This window comes from Gobius niger (genome assembly GCF_951799975.1).
Source record: "Gobius niger genome assembly, chromosome: 6".
Lineage (NCBI taxonomy): Eukaryota > Metazoa > Chordata > Actinopteri > Gobiiformes > Gobiidae > Gobius > Gobius niger.
The window spans coordinates 12,261,027-12,288,304 of record NC_136857.1 but is presented as its reverse complement, the minus strand read 5'-3'; the positions used below and the strand labels follow the sequence as shown (position 1 = coordinate 12,288,304).

General features: G+C 41.6%; 1 protein-coding gene across 1 annotated transcript in view; it reads right to left on the bottom strand.

Annotated features, from left to right (window-relative positions):
• The window catches only part of LOC306964989 (ERC protein 2), a 138,651-nt gene that overhangs the window by 66,446 nt on the left and 44,927 nt on the right, over nucleotides 1-27,278 (bottom strand). Inside the window, exons 11-14 of the mRNA XM_079559176.1 lie at nucleotides 25,125-25,315; nucleotides 16,293-16,392; nucleotides 11,090-11,221; nucleotides 6,548-6,708 (exon numbers count right to left, since the gene is read on the bottom strand). Of these exons, the coding sequence (XP_079415302.1) occupies nucleotides 6,548-6,708; nucleotides 11,090-11,221; nucleotides 16,293-16,392; nucleotides 25,125-25,315 (584 nt within the window). The remainder of the gene's footprint in view (nucleotides 1-6,547; nucleotides 6,709-11,089; nucleotides 11,222-16,292; nucleotides 16,393-25,124; nucleotides 25,316-27,278) is intronic.

Here is a 27,278-nt window from a genome sequence, read left to right as displayed (position 1 = left end):
TAAACGGTTGTGACAGACAAAAGTCCCCAGCACCCCGTTCCGGGAAGCGTATTTAACAAACGATTAAAGGGTAATAAAAAAACAAACACATACAGACAGACATATGACCTGGTAAACAGAGACAGACAAAGCCGCAAAAAGGCACAAAACAGGAGTTAACGCTCAGGTGTGTGTGCCAACCGCAACGGGCTGGGAGGTGTTAACAGTGTGTGAATGTATGCCAGTAAGCTCCATTGACTCACTGGTGTGGGTAAGGCTGCAGTTCATGTGCCCATAATGGTAAACCATGAGGGCACTTCGCAAAGCCGCTGTTTTTAATGGCCGTTTTACATAGTCCGCAATCCACAAGCTCATATGAAGACAAGCTGGGAAATATAACTGCACGATATGGCACATAAAATGTTTTTTGTTTTTCAGATAAGTTTTTTTTTTTTTTCAAATAAGGTCATACAGAAAAAGCCTGAACATACTGTAATAATTCTTGACTGTTGTCACCGTTTAAAAAAAAAGCATTTCCAAATCCATTCAGACACAGCACTTTCAAAGCACATTTGCAACCATCAAAGCTTACCAAAGTGCTATACTACAATAACAATCACACACAGCTCGACTTTAAAGCATTTGTTTTATCTGTAGCTGTTTATAAAGCCTCTCCCTTTGACCCCGCCTTCCTTCGGCTCATTCCTGCGCTGACCCTGGGGCTATGGCCATCGTTTAGGAGGCCGTCTCTGGTCACCTCCGGGTGCTGGGATATTTATTAGCTCTGAGGCTCCTCTATTGGCCACTCACATCAGGACTTTCAATCAAGTCAACCTGGGATTTACGCAGGCAGCTCCGTTTGGGGGTGTCAGGAGGCTTAAGGCCAATCAGACTGGGCTTGTCTGAAACTTTCATCTCTCAATGACACTCATTAGCTGTGTGAGCATGTATATGTGTTTGCGACGGACACTAATCAGCAGGGCTTGTACACCGACTTCCTCCGAACCACTTCCTGTGATCATAATTATTAGGTATGTGTGATAAATTCCAGACCTTCTTTCGGCAGTAAAGAGATAACTCATGAGAATAAGAGCGTAAAACATTAAGTGGACAAATAAATTCTCTTGGTACAAAGCAAAACCCTGGCATGATACAGTCCTGGGTTTGATCCCTGGCCAGACGAGGCCTTTCTGTGTGGAGTTTGCATGTTCTTAGTGCATCTTCTCTGTGTGTATTCTGGTTTCCGCACCACAAAGAAACATGTACAATAGGATGTATGTATGTATGTGAGAGTGAGTGGTTGCTGGTGGTCGGAGGGAACTATGGCGCAGATTGGCAGCCTCACTTTCGTCAGTCTACCTCAAGGCAGCTTTGGCTAATAAAATAATAGCCAAGTATAGAGTGAATGTAAAATGTCCCATGTAAAGCGCTTTACAACCATGTGAAAGGCGATTTACAAATAAAGCCATTTGGACTTGTCATACTGTATCTCTCTCTGTTTGCTTGGGCTTTGCAAACAGAACATCCTTTTTTAAATTTAGACTTTTTCCAGCGTAACAATCCAGCATTTATTCCACAAAGCAGACATTTTTTCTTGAAGTAATATAGGATACTATGATTTTAATTTCCCTTGAAGCTTACGATACAGAAGCCAGGTTGAGCTCCTTTATTCCCTTACGTGCCTAGGCCATTGGCCAGTGTGGGATTTGAAGGTGATGAAGCCCTCCATTGACAAACTGGAGCAGAGGAGGAGGTGCTGGGTGGAGCATGCTTTGGTCCTGACATAATAACACACCTACAGGGCGCACGACCGGCACATATGTGGAAGGTAAACACGCATGTCAGAGGGCACCAGAGCAGAGACAGACATGATGAATGGCCTGAAGTTCCCACGAGGCGGCACACATACAAACTCATGAGGGAAGAGAGGAAGGCCATGTGTGGTCAGCCTGCCTCATCAGCGCAGCACACTGAAGCCTTTTTACTCAAGTGTGAACTTTTCACGGCTCATCATTACCTATCACAACAATGACTGTAACGCCATATAGTTGTACAGCAGAGTCAAATGTGTGGAGTTGTATTTGCCCACATGGTCCCTTCATTTGTCCAGTGTCCTCAGAGGTGCCTGACTGGGACATGACCTTGCCAGTGCAGCTGGTCTCTGTGTTTAGTCAGAGTTGCCATGGCAAAAGTGCTCTGCAGACTGGACGTCTACGGTGAGGATTTTAAAGTCATAATGTTGCTACCACTTTAAGCTTCATTATAACAAGAAGAACTGTACGTGGGCAGCAAACAGACACAAATCCACAGTGCAAGATTAGAACTGTACAATTACATGTCCACAGTCATCAGCTTCAATGTGAAGAGGATGATTCTGTAAATCTCCACATTGGAAAAGTTATACATAAATCCATCCAGCAACATTACTATTCAAAAGTTATCGATGTTGTCACAAACACTAAAATAATCAAAGGTTAGGTATTTCAGTGTTTTTGCATATCTGTATGTTAGCCAATGATAAGCTTTTGTTCCCACGTTCACAGTTTTTCCATATAGTAATTAACCAATAACAATTACCAATTAATTACCTATAAATAATTTTGAATTATATGCAAAATAAATGAATAAAATAACTTTCTTTTTATGGAACATGTAAGCCCTTAATCAGAACAGAAGCCTGGGATACAATGGAATTTCATTAGAACATCAATAAATTATACATTGGGCCAAAAAGGTGATTGTTTTATTAAGCAATGTCATTTCAGTGACTGCACTTAGCCCTCGCTCTCCATGCTTCATCTTCTCCACCACCACTCCATCCTTCATCCCTTCCTTTTCACATCAGTCTCTCTTCTCTCCATCATCCCATTTTCCATCATTTACCATTTCCTCCCCAACTCTCCACAGAGCTTTGCTCCTTACTGAAACCTACTACTAATACAATGGTAATTTTCCCCTATCCCTCGAACTGCCATCTAGCTCTATCAAATATTTAACTCTTTCTACATTTCCCTGCTGCCTCTGCCTTCCTCCTCGTCTTCAGTCAGTCAAATGTAAACAGAGATGCTATCGTGACATTCCTAGTCTACAGTAGGATCAGGTTCAGTAAGCCGCTGCAATGTTGTGGCATGTTGTGTTATCCCATTCACACAAAAGCAACATTTCAATGACCAGCTATTGAAAATGTCTAAACACATGATTTCTCTATTGTGTAGCTGCACCGCAGGAGCCCAAACCCAGTTAATAGCTTGCTCCTAGAGGCCATCTGTGTCTGTGTGTGTGAATACTGTACAGAGCAGTGGAAACTCAATCTGGTGTGGGCTGACACAACTGAGCCCTAATGCTCCTCTTATACATCAAGGATCTCGCTATGTGCGTATCTGCAGAGGCAAATACTTTTAATTCATTGGAGCTCACAAATCTACACCACTGTTATGCCATGGTACTGGAGGACTGATTTTAATACTACTGTAAGACTATAAGGACTATGGAGCGTCTCTGAGGCCCCAGGTGATCTTGCCATGAGATTGTGGCAACATTGAAATAGAAACTTCAGGGATATATGCTCAAATCCCTGAGCCACAAAACCTTTGCACAAATACTTTGCTCTTTTACTGACCCCTATGGTTGGAGTTAGTATAATTGTCTGTAATTTGGAAATGGTCAACTATTGTAGTTTCTCAACTAACTCTACAATAAAGTGTGGGCTTTTCTGTTACCTGTATCTATATGCCGACTGCAGTAGTGCAGGAGAACTGTAAAAGTGTTTTTGAACAGAAATGCTCCTAAAGAATACGTAAACTCACTGACACACTCAGGCCAACACACAAAAGCCTGCTGAGCTATGCAGTGAGTGGATATTAAAATGATTTTCCCCCTTTTGTCTCTTTCATTAACTGTGTTGAAAAGCTGCTCTTTGTCATTCAGGCTTACACACATGCACGGAGCTCTCGGTTCACCGAGGAACGTGCTTTGCCTCAGCTGGTCTTCTTGACAATTGCAACGGTCCAAAGAAGAGAAGGAGAAACTTGGCTGGCAATCAAACTTCTCTCATGATTTCTGAGATTTGAAATAGTTCAGTTTTTGTGCCCCTCAACCCCTCCCTCGCCTTTCATTCTTCCTCTGCCTCATTTTAGATCTCTATAATTCCCCTACAGGTGCCTGTTTCCCTAAAAGAAAGTCAGTGAATTATTTCGTTGCTTTTAGCATGGGTGCTGAACTTCGGGTCAAGAGGGTCATGCTCAATGGTGCCAACTGCATCCACAAGGCGCCAGTACTGGACAATACCGGAGTCTCATTTGGAACAAACGCTGACCAGAAAATCATGACTTAGCGTTCCATAGAGGCAGATTTTATTTTATTTTTAGTGCATCACATGATAAAACCACCTCAAAGATTTGTGTTCGTTTCTCACAACTGCTCTATATTTATCTACCGGAACGATACACTCGAAAACCAAGTCCAGATGACTGCTTCTGATACTATGGAACATGCCTGGATGTCTGACGAATAGCAAACAAATGCAGAGAGAACATTTGTCCTGGGGTATGAGTGGTTGCATGTGAGGCAGGGGGGATACATTCTAGATTTTTGTGGCTTGTTTCGAATGTAAGTCAGTCTCACGAAGCTTCGGTCCCTTTGCAATTCAACAGTCCTTTAATCCTCATCATCAGTGACCCTAAACCTCTGGCTCTGACCTCCTCATACAGGCAGACACTGAGCCCAAAGCCCTGGGGACCACACACAGCCTTGTGCCCCTTATGCCCCCTACATTAGCTCTGTACAGAGAGGAGGCACAAAATAGAGTCACACTGACTTGTTACTGTGTATGTCAACCAACCATCACAATGACTAACCTTTTTTCCAAGCTAATGGCAATGTAATAATGATTTACAGACAGAGAAGGAAAGTCATTCAACTCTGGCAATTTCATTCATTTTCTTTTAGGGGAGGACATCATTTTAGAGAGTACTTTTAAGACAAGTATACATCTATTTTGCGAGGGATATGTAGTATTAGCTGTGTTGTACAACATCATACTTTCTCTGAGTGTATCCCCCAATGCCCACATGAATACTTACAATATAAAAATACATCTATACAAGATTCTACTCCATGTAAATTGAAATCGACTTGCAGAACATTGGACTCACATTGGGTCTACATGCAGATACACAGGTGGCTTTTTTACTGCAGTGCTAAAGACACAGGCGAGCGCAGTGCTTTTGTGTTTCGAGGGGCCTGCGGGGCACACTGGAGCAGAATAAAGTTGTGTTTTCAATATATGTGCCAGGCTGCTCTTTTGTACTGTTCTGAGTAGCTGACATTAAAGGGATTTCTCCGCAGCACATGACAAGCAGATATGTGCCTCCATGCTCCTTCAATCAAAGCGCTCAAAGCAAACACATGTGCAGCGCTCCACTGACAGGTCACTGAACTCGCTCACACATTCGCGCATTCCCACCAAACCACATGCTTTTGCTGGTTGTCTGCAGAAAAAAAAAATAGACTTGGACATATTTTTCGATCCTTCTGTTAAGAGCTACGCCACCTGTCCTCAATAAATGTAACTTTTCACGAGACAGCTATATATGACAGATAATTCCACTTCAAAACACACCTCGGCCCTGATGTCTATATACGCGGAGATGCACATGTTATCAGGTGAGTGGATACAAATGCCTAATGCTGTGGTATAGATACAAAGCTACAGGATACAGGGCCGTGCAACTTGTGTGGCTTGTGTCAATATCATTGATTTCATTATTAGCCAAATTGGAATGGAGTTTTCTGATTCTTTCACCTTTCACATCAGGTGACACCTAAGAAAAAAAAAAAAGGGCTCTCTGGGTACGGTCAGAGATAAGCCAGGTCTGTAATGGGTCAATTTTGAATTTGTTCTAAACAAGGAATAGAATGAAAACATAAATGAACGAAGAACTAAGTAACTTGTTTACCTTAATAAATCCTTCCCGTAGTTCCTCTGGGGTAATGGGATGATTGGGGGGTCTTTCATTTCTCTCTGGTCTCACGGGCCAGAAAACCACAATTGCAACTTCCCTGCCTCCGAGTCGAAGCCACCAATAAACACTAATGGAATCACGAGGAAGAAGCTATCAGGCTAACGGACAAAGCTAACTGCGGGTGAGCGCCACTTAAACAGCATTTACAGCCAAGTTCGAGTGAAAAGAATTATCTCTATTGGATGTGCAATATCCCTCTCTCCCTTTGTCTTTTCTGTCAGCGTAGTATTTACTCTCACAGACAATGAATGAGTAAAAAACCACAACATGCTACGACACCTGCAGTGGCGCTTATGGCCACTAGGGGCATGTTGTCACCTGTACCTTGTCATGTTGTCACCTGGACCTGAACCTGTACCTAAAAACAACCCAAAGCAGTTGAAAACGCCTGTACGACCAAACTCGGACATAAACATGCCCTTGTGTCATGGTAAGTTCTCTCTGAGCCCATAGTTAGCCAATAGACTGCCACCGGAAACACAAAACAACTCACATGAACAGAGAATGTGTGTGTGCGTGTGTTGCATGTTTAAATCGTGACTAACTTCATCTCCAGGATTTCTTCGAGTTGTTTCCTTCGCTCTTGTCGCAGATTGTTGAGGTGCCCGTCTCTCTCGTGTAACGACTGCTGCGTGGTGGACAGGCGCATCTTTGTGGCGTCGAGCTCTTCACGGGTCTTCTCCAGTGCTCCCATCAGCTCCTCCAGCTGTTCAAGGGCACACATACACAGAGGTAATAACTAAATAAAACAGCATTACAAATGAAGAGGCTTAAATGTGGCCCAAAGTACTTTTGTTTGGAACTTAGATGAAAATATGCTGCTGCCGCCGCTGCCGCCGATGTTTGCAATTAAATTTGTTTTTCAACATTTTGTACTATTTGTTTTTGATCATGTTGATCACTGTCTGTATGAGTAAATGGTTCTCAACTGGTGGGTTGAAAAGAATTTGGAATGTGGCTTAAAATGGCACAGATTTGCAGAAACAGAACAGAAATAAAGTGATATTTACTTGTGGGAATACTGTCCTATCCCTCTATTCTCTCAAGTACGGCTCCACTTGAACACAGGGGAGAATCAGGCACAATCCCTAAATTGCATCTCCCCCTCCTCCTGTGAGATAGATGCCCCGCAGCCACTCAGCCCCGCGTCCAACTTACCCCACCGTAAGAGCCCACAAACAGGATGTGACCTCAGGGGGATCATTATCACAAGACAGGAAGTGGATAATTGTCGGACAAGAAAGATTTCACAATAGAAGGTGCAGGGGAGGTCCACAAAAGCAGTAGAGCACTTGAAAGTAACCAAATTACAGGCCAGTTTGTATAGCAAGGTGTCAATGCGTTACCTTACGTGTCGTCGTTAAATGTGTGATAAAAGCAAAAGTGCAAACGTACAAAATGGCATGAGGGGGGGAGGCGCCCCATGGGGCAAAGGATGGAAAAATCCTCGGGACTCTTTTATGAAGCAGCCAAATTGTTCACACATTTTCAGGATGCTCTATCTCTGAGGTGTGTTTCACAGATGTCAGATAATGTGTTCAGAAACTCCTCATGAATATCACATACGGCCCATGAATAGAGGGTGTGTGAGCCAGAATGTATGTAGCCTACAACATGTGCTCATGACAAAGTATTGTAAAAAAAAAAAATAATAATAATAATAGTAGGAGGTAGGGAGGAAACGCTAAAATATTGTAAAACCGAAAGACACCATTACAACACGAACCAACTACTGCCTTTCACTCCAGGTCCTCCTCAGTTCTGTTTCAGTTTCCAAACAAACTTGACAAAAAAAACCCACACAGTTTCCATTGACGCTAAAACAAGGAAACAGGGGTCAAAGAAATGTACAATTTTGAGAGAAGTGACAGCCTTCAGTCACGAGTTCAGTGGAAATATAAGAGGGCATTGATTCAAAAGAAATACAACCCATATCCTTACCAAAACTGACCTAAAAAGTATCCAACTGCTTATATGGCTAATCTAAACACAGCTGTCTATATTAGAACTACATTCAGCACTTTCTGCCTTCTTCTGGCCATAAAGGAATAAAAAGGGATTTGAAGAAGTCAAAGGTCATTCACACAAAACTCTTATTACACCCAACTCATGTCCATCAATCCTTGTGTTAAAGACCCCTGTCGCCCCAGTGCCCTATTGGCCCACCACCCAGGCTAACCATCACATCACGATCACATCATTATTAGGGAATACAATGCACTTTAGTGAAATTAGGGACCTAATCAGCTTAGCGCTCAGCCTGTGCGTGCTAATTTAGCTCAACTTCAAGGCAAAGTCCCCCAACCAGGCTGAGGCTCGCTAAGACAGGCCCAAAGCCCCTTTAGATGCTAAGCTGATTGAGGGCTCAGAGGTAAGGGCCAAATCCTCCTTGTCCATTAGCGTTGGCGTTGCTGGTTCAAAGGGCTTGTTGAAATGCCAAGGAGATTGAAAAAGAAAGAAAGAAAGAAAAAAAAGACACAGAAAAATAATATGTGAAATAACAACAACTTTAGGCAAGTTGGAAACATTTACCATGCTAGGAATATACTGATTTCTGGTCGATAGGTCAGTAAGGAACAACTTTTCGCAAACACAGAATGTAGAAAAGGCAAGGAACAAGGCAGGTTACCGGAGAAGATTCCTCTTTTTTTACATTTTACATTTGTAACTTTGCAAATAGAACCAATGTCAATGACAAATTGTGCTGTTCTGGCATGGGCTGTTTCAGAGCTGTACGTTTGTTATATGATGAGACCAAACTTGCCAGATAATTTAGCTAAAAACAATACAGAAAGATGAGTTCTTGAGGGATCACAGAGAACCTTGTACGTATATGAACTTCACACACACGCGCGCACACACAGACAAGAGGTTGAGGAGGCCGATTTTTCAGGAAAGCCTATAAAAGGGCTTTCTGACAAGCAAAGAGGAAAAAAGAAAAACCCCAAAAAGGATGAGGTTGTGAAGAAAAGTGACCCCGGGCATTACCCATGCTCCATTTCAGCAGGTCAGGCTGATGGAAGACTTTCAGCGCATTACACATCATGAGACTGATTACTCCGAGACGCAGGGGGAGAAAGGAAATCAAGAGCAGGGGGCGGGAGGAGGGTGGAGGGGGGGGGGGGGGGGGGCTAATATGTGAGAATGTGAGTCTGGCAGTGCGCTCTGAAAGCCTGCCAGGATCAGGTGATGTTTCAGCCTCTACAACTCATTTTCCAAAGTCCTTCAGAGGCAAAGGACGCAGATGACTGACAGCCCTGTAAGTGCGCGGTAATGGCACGTTGACTGGGAGCTGCCTCTTCAGGTGGTGATGTCACAGGGGCTCTCGAAACGCTAAGTGCGCTGACAGCTCGCGCCTAGTCAGGGAGCATCATAAGGACAGAGCGGCGCTGAAACTGGTGACTGCTAAGTGTCGACAGCGTGACGGCGAGTCCTTTCGGCCTCAATATGCGTCAAGTGGACTCGCCGAGTTTCAAAGTGGATGGGGCTGACAAAGGCCGTCGGGGTCAATAAGTGGGAACAGGCTGGCAAAGGGACGTCTGTGCTTGTTGTTAAGCGAGCAGGCTAACTCAAGGGATTTTCCCAAGTGTAACTGTACTGACAACATTTAAGGAATCTGCAATGTTTAAAAAAAAACACAGTTTGATCAATTTGTTTTTTTAAGCCCAAATGGATAAACGGGGAAAAAATGTTAAAGAAGGACTAATTAACTTGTTTACCTTAATATACCCTTTTAGTAGTCCCTCTGTGGGTAATACAATTGTTAATGGGATGATTGGGGAGTCTTTCATCTCCCCCGGTGTCTCAAAACCAGAATTCGGTCGAAGCCACCAATACACATTAATGGAATGACGAAGAAGAAGCTAACAGGCTAACGGGCAAAGCTAACTGTGGCCACTTGAACAGTATTTACAGCCAAGTTTGAGTGAAAACAATTACCTCCATTGTGTAATTGGACGTACAATATCCTTCTCTCCCTTCATCTTTTCTGTCAGCGTAGTATTTTCTCTTTAGATCTATCTCTTTAGATCTATCCTAGACCTGATTTTGTCCAGATTGAATTTTGACCTAGTCACGGTGATACTCGGAAGGGCAGGTATTTTAAAAGGTGCATTTTGATCTCAACCTTAGACTTTCCACATCCTAAACAAAGAAAGTGCGAAAGAAGCTCTCGGTCAATATTCGGTCTATGCCACTTGGATTCAAGACAGATAACTAGGATTAAACCAAGTTACAAATAGGACTAAATCATGACCAAAGTAGTTGTGAACATGCACAGTGATCTCTTACACTCCGCGTTATGCTATTATTTTGGTGCAAACTTTTCAAAAACATGGAGTGACTGAAAGACCCAAGAGCGAGGCCGTCTGTCTTTCCAGTTATGTCCAGCCAAGCCATCTACTCTCCTCATCTGTTCAATTTTCCACTACAGGCTTCAGTTGCGAGGCGTGCGTATGTGCAAATAACCGGGAGCATATGTATGTGTGTTAAAGCCATACAGCTACAGCTCTGCCTGAAAATGTCAGTTATTCTCCTAACCGCTGATTGCTCTCATGTTACTTGTGGCAATCATAAGCAATGCAAGGTCATTCTCATTCAAATGCACAGTCACACCGGGAGGAAACGGACTCCCTTACGCTTTTACTCTTTCCCACCGCCTACACACCTATGCTACACTCAAGGCGCACGAACTGAAACACGTTTTTAACCTCCTCAGGTAAGTCGTAATCATAGCAAAATCAGAGCCAAGGCATTGTCTCTAGGATGTGCTTTTTGTGGTTTAAAACATGCACCACAACCACAACTGAACTCAGGTTGCTTTAAGCTGCATATGAGGACACGAGCGCAAGTTTCCCTATCCGCATTTGAAAGCCAAGATCCTGAGCTCGGCACTGGGAGTGTTAGAAAGTCTTTTAATCTTCCCTGTGATTAATGGTCCTTGACTTATTTGCAAGCCAATCGATGCAGCTCTCTTAGTGCTCCATTAACATAATACACTTTGCTTAACTTCATCAACAGTTAACACACATAGCATGCAAAAGTATACGTGCAAATCTGTCTAAAATGTCTATGTTTGTGAGGTCAACCTGTCTTTGAGCCTGAACTCGTGCCGTCTCCTCCTGTGCCCACAGCGCCTCTCTATGAGCAGAAGTTGTCATGCTCTCCCTCAGCGCCTTCTCCAACTCCCCAATCCTCTCGGCCGTCTCCCGCATTGCACCCTGGGAAGTGGAGGAAGCAAGCTGAGGGAAGGAGGTGAGACGAGACCAGTGGAAGAGGAGGAAGTGGAGCAAAGCAGTGAAAGCCAAAGAGAGAGTGTTTGTTATTCATTTATTTTGTCGTCTTATTATATGCACAACTGCCTTAAAAAAGATGTCCAGTGATTCACTTCACTATAGAACCGAGTGCAAACCAACAGAAAACATTCGCCTTGAAGCATACAATCACACATGTCTGCCTTTATTTATATCAGAAGTCACAACAGCAATGTTAGAAAAAAGTATTAACTTGTGCCTGAGCAGACGATGCCGCTGTTGCCCCGTTCTTTCCATAATGAAGCAAAATTCTCATTAATATCAGAAGAAAGATAACACAGGTCACAAACATAAACGGGACAGGGCTAAACAAGGGCTAAAGTAGGAAAAATCCAGACACATATTACCTTTAAAAACCTAATAAAGTCGAAAATTAACCTCAATCGGAACACACACCACTTATGAAACCACCAAACGAGACAACCACCACTCCCCTCCCTCCGAGACAGTGAGCGAGGCGGTGTCTAAGTACCGTGACCTTTGACGATGTCCCTGCGAGCTTGTATGGGCAGAGCGGAGTGTGTGTGGCCCGCAGTGAGCGGTGGGAAAAGGATAGCTCTCCTCACTGGGTGATGGAACTGTGAAAGAAAACACTGGGTAGGAATAATAAACTTCCAATCCTCTCTCTGTGCGCTCGCCGTACACTGCCCCAATCACTTAGTGCTGCAAGTTCACACGTTAGCACTTCCTCGACAGCGGTGCCCGGGCGGGGAATTGCACAGACATGGAGCCACATGTCAATAAAGAAAATGTACACTGTTTACATAGTGTACTTGTGTCTTTCTGCACACAAGAAACGCGAACATACTACTACGCTTGATGTCAGGTCTCTGTGTACCCAAAAACTGTGGTGTAAGCCTATGACAGATGCTTGAGAATGAGTGTGAGAATTGAGTGATTATTCTGACCCCCAATGAACCAATGTTTTCTGTGGTAGAGAAAACCAGTGAGGCCCCACCAAGGATTGAACCTTTCCAATCCAATCTAATTTATTTGTACAGCATATTTAACCTCTTAATCCCCGCTTTAACCAACTCTAAAAGGTCAAAGCCTATAGGGCAGTGTAACACCTCATTTGAAAGCTAAGACCTACAAAACGCATCTAAACCTTTTCCTCGCGTTGTTGCCGTGTTGTCATTAGTTTTGTGACATTTTTTAAATTGTGCTTTTGCTGTGTTTACGTCACACATTGTTGTCACCTTTTCACCACATTTTTGTGGCTTTTTTGTCATTTCGATGTTGCTCTTTTGTGTTTTTTTGTCGTGTCGTGTGTAACATTTTCGTCACATTTGTATCATCACGTTTTTGTTACTGTTTTGTTGCATTTTCATCCTCGTTTTCGTCTCACTTTTGTTGCTATTTTGACACTTTCCCCCCCAAAAAAAGCCACACTGGAGAAAACGTGCCTGGTTCAGGTGGGGGTTAAAAGGTTAAACAACAAGAAGGTTTCGAAAGTGCTGCATAAAAGATTTTCAAAAACAATATAAAAACTGCTACTCAGCTCATAAAACAATAGATAGAAATTCAAAACAATAAAATCAATAAAAATACACATGCGGTATTAAACCTGAGACCATCTTGCTGAGAGTTGAAAACGCTAACCCCTTTCTTTAATGAATAACTTATGCTCCTTTGTTCTTTTTATGCATAGTTATTGATATAGCCATAACAGTCTATATGAAAACTGTATTTGTGTGACGTCCCCCCAAACTGATATTGGCCGTGTCCCCGGGCAAGTGCCAAAACCCGCTGTGGCCCTTGGGTGAAAAAGTTTGCCCACACTTGGTCTAGTGTAATATAACTGTACAAAGTGTATGAGTGATATTGACAAAAACAGAAGCCCTGGGATTACTGAGAGTGTTGTCGGCAGAGCGTGCCAGGAGCGAAATCATAAACGGATACTTGTGGCTCGTCACGTCGGGCCGGCACAGCTGGAGGGGAGCGACAATGCGCCGCACACGCAGTCACAGAGGCGGCCTGTGTGCTTCACCGCTCCATGTGTGTAATTGGAAATGGCAGACGAGCAGTAACTCGATGCACCAGAATCAACAAGTGCTGCTCTAGCCTCACCAAACAGAACAGACACACAAGTGCACAGATGCAAGCGCCTGGGGGCTCCCTGCTGAGATGGGTCGGCCACTACCGCACCCGGGGTGAAATCGAACCTAATCTGAAAACTCTGCCTGCAATGCAAGAGGTATGGGAATGGTTCGTGTCCTAGCTGTGCGTTTTAGGGCTGTGCAAAACAAGTGATGTGTGATAACAGCATCTTGAAATCTTGGTAAGAATAACCAGTATAATATCTGAACATTTTCTGTTTAAGATGAATTAAGGTGCTCAGCCAAATTCAGTTCATGAATACAATACAAAGTTGATGTCCAGACTTAAAGCAGTCCAAAGTAAACTGTTCACCTTAATAAATCCTTTTCGTAATCCCTCTGGGGGTAATACAAGTGTTGTGGGATGATTGGGGGGTGTTTCATCTCCCCCTGGTGTCTCTGGCTAGAAAACCACACTTGCGGCTTTCCCTACCCCAATACACACTCATGGAATCATTAAGAAGAAGCTAACAGGCTAACAGGCAAAGCTAACTGCGGGCTAGCGCCACTTAAACAGTATTTACAGCCAAGTTTGAGTGAAAAAAATGATCTCCATTGGGTAATTGGATGTACAATGTCCCTCTCTCCCTTTGTCTTTTCTGTCAATGTAGTATGTACTCTCATGAACAATTAATGAGTAAAAAACCCTAAAATGCTATGACACCTGCAGTGGTGCCTATGGCCTCTGGGGGCATTAGTTACTTAGTTCTGCTTTAAATGGGAAGTAATTTCAAATGTCTGTTGGATGGATGGATGGTCAAAAGATTAATTTAATGCTCTTGATTACAATACAATATTTAATGCAAACCTACTGACTCTCTGGAAAACAAAGAATGGAAAGAAATGTGCAAACAGTGGAGTAATGATGAAGAGATACGGAGACAGCAATGAAAAATGTAAAGATAATTGCCTATGCAGCAGCTATCATCACCTGATGCCTTTGGGACAGGCCATTATGAAGTCTGGCCTTCCTGGTGTGATGGAGGGATTATAATCACTAAAATAAACGAGTGGGGAGTGGGAGAATGTATATTTCCAGCAGATGTGTCCTGCTGCTGCTGCTGCTGCTGCTGCTCACACCTTTCGCACTTTTTCCACATATACCTTAGACTAAAATCTAACAATGGGGCGAAAAATAAATGAAACTACAGAAAAAAAGCAACAAGATTCATTATTTAAGATTATGTAAGAGCCATAATAATCAGAACAAAATTTGAAAAGAAGATCAGGAATTATAGATGTTGTGGATGCCATTTGAGGATTTTTCACTATTTAAAGAAGTGTGCTGTTTTAAATTCGTAATTACTATAATAATGGTCCTCATTTTACATCACTATAAAACCCATTAAATGTTTTTCTATTAATTCTTCTCAACAAAAGGGCTCTAGTTGCTATGTAATAGTGGGGAAGGTATTCTAAAAATGCAACGAGAACAAACGGCCTTACTTGGTGCAGTGGATATATTTTCATATCATATCTTGTGCTCAGTTTTTACCTAAACACCGAGGGGGAGGGAGGGGCGATTTTGCTGATAAAACTCATCTGAATTAAAAAAACATAAACACAAGTCCTGCATGAATGTTTGAAGTGAGCGTTTCCGACGTGAATTGTCTGTGTGTTTGGGAAGTGCAGCGTGGCGCGATGGAGACGACGGAGCAAAGAGATGCTTATCGCAGCGTCCCACATAAACCTCTCTGGAAGAAGGAGAGGACATGTTTGTTTGTGTTTTTTCTCAGAGTGTGCATGTTCCTGATCGACGCGAAGATAAAACAGGGAGAAGAAGAGACGGTTAACTGGATAACCAAGGCGACACGTCCAACTTTTTTTTTCGGGATTCCATAAATACACACAAATCAGGCATAACATTATAACATTGTACTTTTGGGCATGTGGAACTTGCCTCTCATCTGCTTGGATTTTTGACAGAAATGCTCTAAAGCAGTCACCTTACCACCACAATGCAGCAGTTTCTTAAAGTCATCACACATCAACTTTATGTTCAAACTGCTCAATTACAACCTATTACATACTACGCCCACTAACAGGTGCCACTATGAAAATATGCTGCTCACAATGTTATTGCTATGTATCAGCTTGAGCCTCAAAGGACCGTCATTCTTGTTCCAAAGCTCATATAACACTTAACTTCAAATTCAACACCATATGTTTTAACAGCACTATTTCCTTGTGTCAATATTTTACAAGATGTGAAATACATACCCCCAAATAACACTTTTCCACCTCTGCTGTTGCTCTAAAATACCTCTCAGTAACAGACAACATCCATCACTCTATATCAGCCATATCACTCCCTTTTTACAAGTCTCTCTACGGCTTTAATTCTTCCATGTTTTAGCAATATACTGCGAATGTGTCCTGCCCCGACACGGTTTTAATACAGGAATCGGATGTGGGATGTTGCCTGCCAGCGCGCACAGAAATAACAAAATAGTTCAGCGAGAGAGAGAGAGAGAGAGGGGCTCGCACTTCATTTGGCACAGGGGTACAGAGAAGTGTACTCTGCTTCATCGGCCTCATGGGGACACCCTGGCACGGCTGCGCACTGCGTATTAACACTGCCGTACTCATAGGCCCTGACGCATGTACACACCGGACCAAGCCGCCTCCCCTTCTGCTGACACTCGTGACACTCTGTACACAAGTTTGCAAATTATATCAGGCTGTATATCAAAAATGTAATCTTCGGCATCACCCGCAAGGGCTTAATGCACTAATTTGGGGTCTCTAGAGATGTTAACGATATTGCTTGACAAAATGCCTGTCCTTTTCACTTAATACAGAGGTAGACATGGCAGAATAAATGCACGAGGTAAAAAAACAAAACAAAAAAAGGTAGCTTTTATGAATTAGTAACCGACCTGTGATAAGGAATGGGGGTGCGTATGTCCGTCTGGTACCACATCCTTTCTCATCTCAGCTGGGACACTTTGCTTCTGGATGTTGGGGGATTTAATTTGCCTTTAGAGGAGACAAAAAAAAACACAAAGGTATTAACATGATCCATTCAAGCCTAGATCCCTAACTTAATGGTATGCTTCAGAGGGGAGAATGTAAAATAAGACAAAAGTGGGCTAACGATAACCTAGAATTTGAATTATGAATGATCAGTGTTGGGGGTAAGGTATTACAAAACAGTTGAAAAAATATACTACTTTTTTCAGTAAGTAAGGAAAACACATATTACTTACACAAAATACAGGAATCTACAAGTGCATTTAAATGTATGAACAAAAAAAAGGCCAAACTCCAAATAAAATGCAGCACCAAGTTGGAAATTGGTGAATAAGATCTGCAGTTTCGTGTAGTTAATGTTGTGGAAAAAAAAGAGAATGAGGAGGAAAAGCAAATGAAAAGGAAATCTTAGACTGGACTTTTGCTCGGTGGCATTATTTTCAGCTTATATTTTGCTAAAAGTAATTCAAAGTAGTGTAACTCAGCTACATGTTTGAAACAGTAATATGTAATATTACATTTTTAAAACTGTAACTACTAATATAGAGTATGTTACAATTTTAAAGCAGTACTAAGTAACTCGTGCCCCTAGAGACACCACTACAGGTGTCAAAGCATGTTGCTGTTTTTTACTCCGTCAGAGTAAATACTACGCTGACAGAAAAGACAAAGGGAGAGAGGGATATTGTACGTCCAATTACACAATGGAGATATTTTTTTTCACTGAAGCTTGGCTGTAAATACTATTAAAGTGGCTCTAGCCCGCAGTTAGCTTCTTCTTCGAGTTTCCCTTAGCGTGTATTGGGGCCTCCGACTTACCCCCAGAGATACTACGAAAAGGATGTATTAAGGTAAACAAGTTACTTAGTACTGCTTTAAGGTAACTTGCCCAGCACAGTGATAAAGCATGTATAGGAGGACTGTCCGATGTAACATAAATATTGAGTGACGATTTTTCTGACAGGTTAGATTGATTTGCTTCTTCAAATACAGATTCAGATCACAATGGCCTTCTTAAACGCTCCCAGGAGCTGGAACAGTTGAGACAAGACTGAAATATGAAACTATGAAACAAATATAACGTGTTTGTTTGTAGAAGTCGGAGCTACGGAGTTAGTAGGTTTCATATATTATACAACCCCATGGAAACAGGACATTTTGTTGTTTAGAGGAAATTCAATTACCTAAATAGTCGCAAGCTCTTGTGATTTGCAACAGTAACCACACTCTGTTCTTTGACCGTTTAACGCATTAAAGTGGGTTAGTTTGTGTAAGTTACGGGCAGCTCATGCGTGAGGCAGAAAGTGCCTGTCTCATCTCGGTGACAGAGGAGGCCGGGACAAGACCGGGCACGACTGATTCTGGTGAGACACTGCTGTGTAAATCATTCAACAACATAACACAAACAGATGCAGACTCAGGCACATGCAGCTTTAATGACACACCACAAAGACATAGAAATGAGAGGCGAGAGAAACGCAGAAATGACACAACTTTACCTCAGGGACACGTAGGACAGTTTTCTGACAGTGTGTTGTGCTTCGGGGCAATGATTACACTGCTTTGTCAAACACTTCTGTCATTATTATTCACTGGGCAGAGAGCATTTTTGAACCTCAAGGGCTCTGAGTGAATAACTTACCATCAACGCACAAAAACGTAGTGATTTGTGTTAATAAAAAGACACAGAGTAGGGTCCAAAGCAGGGAAGAAAATCATAAAACTGAAAGGGAAATGTGTAGACAGCAAGGCATGTCACATGAACTAACTCGGCAGATTCCTATTTTGGCAAGTAACTCTTTTATTTTGCCCGGTCATCTAGCCGCTCCTGTTTTTTGTGTCTTTTCAAAGGCAGGACACGTCTTTGGAAAGAAGATGAAAAGCATTGTACAGTATAGATACAGATGGCATTTCATCATAGAAGGGGGCGTGGCTTCGTCAAGGGGGAAAACAACTATTGGGAAACACAATTTTCCACTCTTTTTTTACTGGTGATTTATCCCACATAAAAAAGTCAAGTCTAAATCGGGTCCATATGGATATTTTTTCACAGCAGATTGTTCAGTAAAAGCGAAAAAAACGGCCGTCGTAGCAAGCGCTAGCTAGCTTTAGCATGTGGCATGTTAGCATTCGCCGTTATTTTTGTATTTGTGGGCTGTTGAACCACTTTGCTCCTCTCCATGTCTTTGTATCTTTATTGGGTAGAAAACTATATCAATAATTCTGCATTTGTTAAAGGGGGGGTATTATGCAAAATCGACTTTTTCAAGCTTTACATCATGTTATTATGTCATTCCCTCATTAAAAGCATGCCTGAAGTGTTGCCTTGGTTCATTCATGTATTTTTGAGTAATCTGTAAAAACTCTGATGGCAGCCATTTTAGGGACAGGTTTGCCTGAGTCCTCCTAGGAACGCCCCCACCTCCTGGAGACGCCTCCGAGCTTTCGCCACCAGCCGAGTAACCAACCACTGCTCCTCAGCAGAGCCCCCTCCCCACTGATACCACAGAAAGCGTGTGGAGGGGGCGTGTCGGAAAGGGTCAGAGGTTCTTAAAGAGACAGAGGCCTATTTCAAGACATTTGCTACAGCCATTTTGAGAGAGCAATTTTATACAAGGCAGTTATTCTAATTTACTGCATTTACAGACCAACAGAAGGTTTCGTCATCATTGTAGTTTGCTATAGACTGGTGCTATGTGATTGAAAAAGGCATAATACCCCCTCTTTAAAGTATTTTATCAATAATTAAAGTTAAATTTTTCTCTTTTTTGTTTTCTCCCTTAAACATGACCATATGGGCGATTCCAGAGATGCCGTCTGTATCTTTACTACAAGCCACTTTGGCCTGGTGGTTTTTCATTTATAGAGGTTACATTACTCCCGGAACTCAGTTGTGTCTTCTTTTCTAAAGGTCAAATTAATGATACATTTTACATCCTGGTTGGAGAAAAAATATTTCAAAAACTCATGTAAGAAGATGGCATTTAGTGTGCCAAGGTAAACTTGTCTTCTCAACAGTTAATACATTTTTGTTTGTACATATGATGAAGCAACATTTTACGATTCTAAATTCAATGTCCATTTGAGAAAAACAAAACAAAATGATGTCTCATGCTCCTTGAACCCTCTTTCATCATGTCTTGTCACCTTGGAATATGCCCGAGCCATCAGGGAAGATTAATTCACTGCATGCTTAGATCTCGTATTAAACTGCAAATATTCAAATGACTGATAGGACACACACACACACACACACACTCACAGCAGCGACTCTGGAAATAGTCGCAGGGCACACACATGTTCACACATTCGGACTCACAAAAAGCCGAGGAAAGTGCGAAAGAGCTGACAGTGACAAATTAGTGCTTAAGAGAACCCTCCGACACTGTAAACAAGCTGTGACCACGCAGTTGCTCACCTCGCCCACATTATTATTCTATATCCACACTGCACTGTTGACTCTGGGTGCTGCCGACCAGACACCCCCACATCGGCACAAATATCTGCTGTCACAGCCCCTCAAATGCCCCGTGAGTCTCTTTGCACTGTGGGGGGATCATTCTGTGTGGCATTAGTTTTAAAAATAGCATGATGAATAATTAATGGCAAACCCTCTGTGTAAGGGAATTTATAATGTATGTTCAAATCACTTTTTTATTGTTGCTTTCAAATACTAAAACTGCTGTGTTTCCAACCTTTGACTGTGACTGAGGGAAAAATGCACCATGATGTGAACTGACTGGATACTTTTCTTTTATGCCAAAAGATTAAGTGGGAGCACTTGAAGCTCTTTTAGTTATCGGTCAGTAGATTTTAAAAATGCCTGATAAAGATTATGATTTATTTGGAAAACTGTAGCGTATCAGAGTGTGTCTTTGCCACGGTGGGAACAAGGCTGTTTATACAGATCTTTGATGTTTCTGTGAATGTTTTTATTCGCTCTGAGGCATGTCCATAGAGAACGCACTTGCCATGAGGGCATATCACCTATCAGTCAGGGCCATGACTGGCACAGGTGTAAAAACCAACACACTGGTCCCTTTTGATAAGTGATACACCCTCATCAAGCCTTCAGCACCAGCAATGAGGTAAGTATTTGGATCAGTCCAGAGGCAAATGAGGTGCATGAGTAAGAAGTATTTGAGTTTGGCTGAAAAGCAGGAATGATATTTAAGATTTGTTGATTAGTAAATGATCAAATTTACAGAGGGGGATTCATTTTATTTAAAACTGACATTTATTAGCGAGGCGGCATGCACATGATTTCAGCCTCCAAATGAAGTGTAATAAGTCATTTTTCACGTTTCCTCTCTGGAGCGCTCACTTTCTGTCTTTTGTCCAACACAAGCAACTCCGATTCACTTCTGGCTGTCAATGCATAGCTCTCATTCACGTGGATTCACATATTTTTTGTCTCTCCACTTTTTCTTCTATTTTTCTTTATCTTTTTTTCTTTGACTATTTTCCCTGAATTACAGGTCTGTTATCTTTAAGGAAAGTGAGGTTTAACTGTAGCAAAAGCGCGCTTGATGGCAGGAAGCTGCGGTCACCTCAGGCCGCTCCCAAATCTGAATGTGGGAAACTGTGCATATGAAGTAGGTTGATGCTGGAACAGGTCATGCATTCTCATTGGACTGATCTGGGTATATAAAGTTTGAAGGAATAATAACCTTTGACGAAATCCAGATTTTGAACCTTTACTCTTATTACTCTTAATTCATACTTATTTTTTTGTATTAAAACTTTATCATAAAAGGCGATACAGAGTTCAGGGCTACAACCGTTTAAACTGAAATTAAGATGGAAGATGAGCGGGAGGGCATCATTTGTTGACTATTTGGTTATTGCTTATTAAGCTGGAAATAAATACAAGTGAATTGGAAAATTTCAGAGCTAATTAATAAGTTGGGATGCACCGATCCGGTACTTGTATCGGATATTGGAGCTGATAGATAAGATATCGGGTATCGGCTAATATCAGATGCTGAACCGATACCAGATTTGGCTCTCAACACCTTAAAAATACAACTTTTACCACCTAACTCTAAGTGAATATGGTCACGCTGTATATCATTTTAAGGCTAAGAACCTGGGGAATACAACTGCTGACTTGAGTTTTAACCTACACAAATGCATTTTTGATTGCCACGCAAAATGCCGAGGCTAGCATCAGTATGCTAAAGCTAGCTTATGCTAATGAAAACTAATCAGGGCTGGGCCAGAAACTAACATAGAAATATCTTAAGTAGCCAAATAAAATAAAATTGCCCACTGCTGAAGCCAAGTGTTTGTATTTTAGTTTAAGAAATAACTGATCTAACACATTTGTAATAATCAGATAACTTTATGTGAGTTCTTTATATTAGTGTAACCAAAAGCCTGTCATTTACCCAAGGATATTTAGAAAAGTCCAGTGATCCTTGTTGATGGTTTATCCAAGAGTTTATCAATACATATATAATTGATAATTGATCCGTAATATCAGGACAATAAAATATGACTTTATTGGCCTAAAAATGGAAAGTTGAGTCAATTAAATGTTCCACTCAGAGATAGCCACTTTTAAAGGGCCTTGATGGAAGTTGACATTTTTAAACTCGCTACTGCCATCTCAGGTCTTACGCGTAACTGCAGTTTCTATATTAAACTCGTGCATGACGGCACTTCGGACTCGAATAAACACCGTTATGAGTGACAGTTCAGGATTTTAGAGGCAGTTGTGGTGAATAGGTCTGGGCTCATTCTATACATTAGGACATAGCTGGAGCAAGTAGGGGGAGAAAAACACATAATTTTAGCATGTTTGTACTCCTTCTAGTCCCTCTAAGAAAGTCTCTTGGTATCTGTAAATATTGGATATCGGCAGATACTCAAAACTCGGTATCGGTAGCAAAAAAAGCTGGATTGGTGCATCTCTATTAATAAGTTTACAATCCTTCGCGCAAATATTTATCTGCAGGAAGTGCCAGGAGTTTTACTTTGAACTTAGAGGTGCACTAGAAGCAGAGCCGAAACAAACAGACATCTGGGACATGGGAAGAAGCCAACAGATGAAAAATACGATCAGACACAAGATTCTGGATAAATATGTTTTAGTATAGTGTCACGATGACCCCAAACATCAAGTAAAAATGATCAAGTGACTGTAACTATCCGATATTGTTGTTCAGCCAACAAGATGATTGAAAATGACTTGACCATGTAACTTTTATATCACAGAATAGTAGATAATTGGCCCCGTGTCCTTGTTCCAACAGTAACACTCTGATTAGAAGGGACAAGATACATTTCTCTAATACACAAATGTAATCAATGGAAGACAGGCCCTATCTGCCAAAGACATAATGATACTCATGCCGTAAATCAGCTGTGGTATTGAGCTGTTGTTACACTGCCAAACGTAATAAAAATCTACTATATTCCCATAACTGTTAATCTGGATGTCACGAACACACAAATCGCTTACCAATCACACTCTTAAAGCAGTACTAAGTAACTCATGCCCCCAGAGGCCATAAGCACCACTGCAGGTGTCGTAGCATGTTACGTTTTTTTTACTCACTAATTGTCCGTGAGAGTAAATATTACGCTGACAGAAAAGACAAAGGGAGAGAGGCATATTGCCCATCCAATTACACAATGGAGATCATTTTTTTCACTCAAACTTGGCTGTAAATACTGCTTAAGTGGCGCTAGCCCGCAGTTAGCTTTGCCCGTTAGCCTGTTAGCTTCTTCTTTGTGATTCTATTAGTGCGTATTGGGGCCTCCGACCCGGTGCAGGGAAAGTTGTATGTGTGATTTTCTGGCCAGAGACACCAGGGTAGATGAACAACCCCCTAATCATCCCATTAACACCTGTATTACCCCCAGACAGACTACGAAAAGGATTTATTAAGGTAAACAAGTTACTTTGTACTGCTTTAAGCTATGTTAGATAGGTATAATAGTAATTAAAATGTAAAATGACTGTATTATTCAGGACACTGGTTGCTGCATCGTCAATATCAAAAACAATACTGAAGTCATCAACATACAAAAAAAAATGGACTCAAACCTCATTTGCATTTTAGAACATGTTTTAGCAGCGTAAAATATGGGGTTTTGCACAGGATTAGGCACATGAATGCCGGATATATTTGTCTTCCCGGATATATTTGCCAAAAAAATTGCAGCTGTTGTGATTTACCAATAGTGTCCGTTCATGTTGTAATTTCAATGTGATTGTGAATGATCTTGTCTCTCAAGTACTTTTGCTGAGGAAACTCGACCAGGAAAATGATGCCTTGGATTAAGCGAATTGTAAACTAAAAAATCCTATTGTTGAGTAAAATATACTGCTGTGTAATGGGCTCTGACTCAGCACAGCGTTCTCGTGCCAAAGAGTAGAGTCTGTAAAACGGGTAATAAATGAGGAAGGAAACGCTTGGCTTCAGTGAACATGGTCAGTTCAGATCCATCCTGAACTTCAAACCACAGCTCACACGTTTGGCAAAGCTGATGAGGCCAATGTTCGGTCATTAAGGCTATCAGCGTGAAAGAGTTCATCAGTAATAATCAACATTGGCTACAAAACGGCATGACTTGTCAGGCCATTATCACTTCATGCGAATCTATAAATCAGAAAATAATAGAACGGCATCCCACTGGTGACAAATAGAGCAGTATAAACAGCTACTGACCTAGAAAGCACAAACAAGTATGTAGTAGTTAAAAAGCCCTTTAAACATCGAAAAACATATAAAAAGGACAGGATCACAAATGACTGAAGTAAGAGGTATAAGTGAAGGAATCTTAATGAGCATTCTTGCAGATTACCACTGCATGTTGTTTGTCTCAGTGGAGCTCTCAAAAGTAAGAAATGTGGGAATCCAATTTAAGGCATTGTAAAATTTTCCACTATTATACCTGGGAGTGTTTAAAGGAGTCATTAAAAACAGTGGGTTACGTCAATGGCATTACAGTCATGTGGTTTTGGAGACACTGGCACCAGGTAAAGGAAGCAGAACATGATGAGGGCGGAGGGTGGACGCATTATGTCAGAGGGTTTGGCTTTGAGCAAACAGACTATGAGGACAAAGAAGATTTATGCTGTGAATGAGGGCATGAAAATATAGAGATATGATGACACATAATTTGCTGATGAGAAATGGAAAACAAAGAAAAATGTGGACCCCAAACTCAATATCTACTCACCCAGGCCTGCAGACAGGGACACACACAAAAAAAGAGATGAAATGTCATGTCACATGAAACATGTATTTCAGCATTGCATTTTAAGTGGGTATATTCTTCAGACAAAATACACAAAGGCTCACGTTCAGAGTCTAGACTGTTTATGTCTCATCAATAACTCATTCATAAACACCAGAAAGTACTCTTACACTTGAGACACAAGCGGCATGTTCAAAGATCCTATATTATTCTTTATTTAGGCTTTTTAAACTACCTAATAGAGCCAAGGGATTTCAGGATATATAAGTGAATAATAATGACGACTACAAAAAACTCAAGGACTAAGTGTTTCTTCATTTTAGATACGATAAAGACGGGCATCGGGTAGACAATAGGGAAAAATTAAACTGTACAAAAACAAGGTAGTAGCAAGGATCGCGACCATCCGATTACCTCAACTGCACTGGGATGGTTATTTGCCCATAATCAGGACAGGTACATATGTGTCCAATTATAGCAAGGCTATATAACTCAGAATACCGGTATATTTAACATTTAACCCTCACCTCTCCAGGTCAGATATCTTTCTGTCCTTGAAAGATCGGTCCGTCTCTGCGTCTCTCAGAGCCGCCATGAGCCTGTCCACTTCGGCCTGGGACTTCACCGACTCCTCTCTGTAACGGGACACTTCCTGCTCCAGCAGCCTCAGACGCTCGGTGATGTCAGGGCTTCGCGATGTCCCATTTAAACTGTGCGTCTTTGAACATGAAAGACACAAGTGGCACTTTTAGACAAACATGGTCAGATCAAAGAAATTATAAATGCGAAGATGCAAACAGAACAGTGGAAAGGACACTAGAGTTGCAAATTAAAAAGTAGGAGAGGATGACAGAGACTGGTGTTTGGGAACTGAAATGAGTCATGTCTGGGGAGATGAGACACTTGTGTTGGAGATGTCATGTTGTAAAATTGACCATCAAACAAACAAGACAACAAAAGACACTTCATTAGAAAAGCCCCTTTAGGGAATTGCTTTTTTATGTTTCATTTTATGAATCAATCCCACACACTCTACCCGTCAATCCAGGAGGTTAGTTATTGATAATAACAATTGAACAGAGTGAAACTTGCCATAATCTTTTCAAATGTTGTTCAGTGTAGACTAATTATATCGCTGTATGTTACTTTTCTTGACTTTCATTTTCAATTGAAGATCTATAGAAAACCTTTCACACAAACACCACCAAATGTCTCTAAACCATGATAAAACAAGTACTAACCCAAAGTCCCTAATTTAAAGAGTACAAGAAATGCAGATGACTTTAACAGCTTAACCCCGCCTTAATCAAGTGCATTTTCTCCTGTTCAGCTTTACCCAAATCTAAAAGGTTACAGCCTATAGGCCAGAGTAACGCCTCATTTGAAAGCCAAGACCTACAAAACTCATTTAAAGAGATCTTTTTCCTCACGTTTTTGTCGCGTTGTCGTCACTTTTTTGACATTTCTTTTCATTGCTTTTTTGTCACTTTGTCGCCACTATTCTGTTGCTCTTTTGTGGTGTTTAAGTGGCTCTTCAGTCATGTTTTTTTTTCAAGTTTTTGTCACATTTTTGTCACTTTTTATTGCTCTTTTGTTGCGTTTTTGTCACTTTTCTGTTCACTTTATTGACATTTCTTTTCATGTTTTCTTTGTTGTCACTTTTCTCTTACTCTCTTGTGGCTTTTTTTCAGTCACTTTTTTGTTGCATTTTCACCCTCGTTTTCGTCTCATCTTTGTTGCTCTTTTTTTTTCAAGACACTTCTAGATTTGGGTAAAGCTGAACAGGAGAAAATGTGCTTGGTTCATGTGGGGGTTAAGAGGTTAAGTACCATCAGAAGCAGCCCACCTACCACAATACAAATTAAGAGCTGCACCTTTAATTCAGATTCAAATAGATTGACCAAAAGGGCCAGCGTAGTTCAAACAGTGGCAGAACTAATACAGTAACTTAGACTTCGGTGATGAACAATGAGGGCCCGGGGGTCACATGTGATTCTATCCCACCCGGGCGGCTGTGAGTCCTGCAGGAGAGGTAAGGCAATGCCCACTGTGGTCAGAGTCACGATTTAGCCAAAGCGTGTCCAATCGAGCTCATCCGCTCTCATCCCTTCATCACCCCGCGGCCCCCTGCGCTGCTGCTCATGTGGTCAGCCTCCGCGGGCCATCCTTCAGATCCACTTCGGAGTTCAGTTATTACCAGGAGAAAATGACTGTCTGCCTGCGCTTGTCTGGGGGAAGTTTATGAGGCCACCAAACATCCCCACATTTTTCTTAGGTAAAAGGTTTGAAGTCAATAAAGCACTAAAGACTATTCCAAGAAAAATATCCCAAAGGAAGCATGCAACCTTAAATTACCTTCCTCCTTTTTTTCTAACCACTTTGTCCATATTTGTCTTGCTGTGTGCGAGCCGTACAGACTGTGGAGGTCTCTCTCCTAAGTACAGTTAGAACTGGGGACTTTTGTTTAATGTATGTGATAAATTTGCATCTATTTACTTTTTTTTTGTTTTGTTTCATTAGTTTTAAGTGTGTGTGGCCATTTTATTTAAGAAAGAGGCCATTTCAGACTCAGTCCACTTGAAGTGAACTCTGGAGCACTTCCAGGGGGAAAAAAATGCTTCTTTTGTGCAGCTTACATAACCCTAGATTTCCTCAACACTTAAACATTAAACTAAAGACAA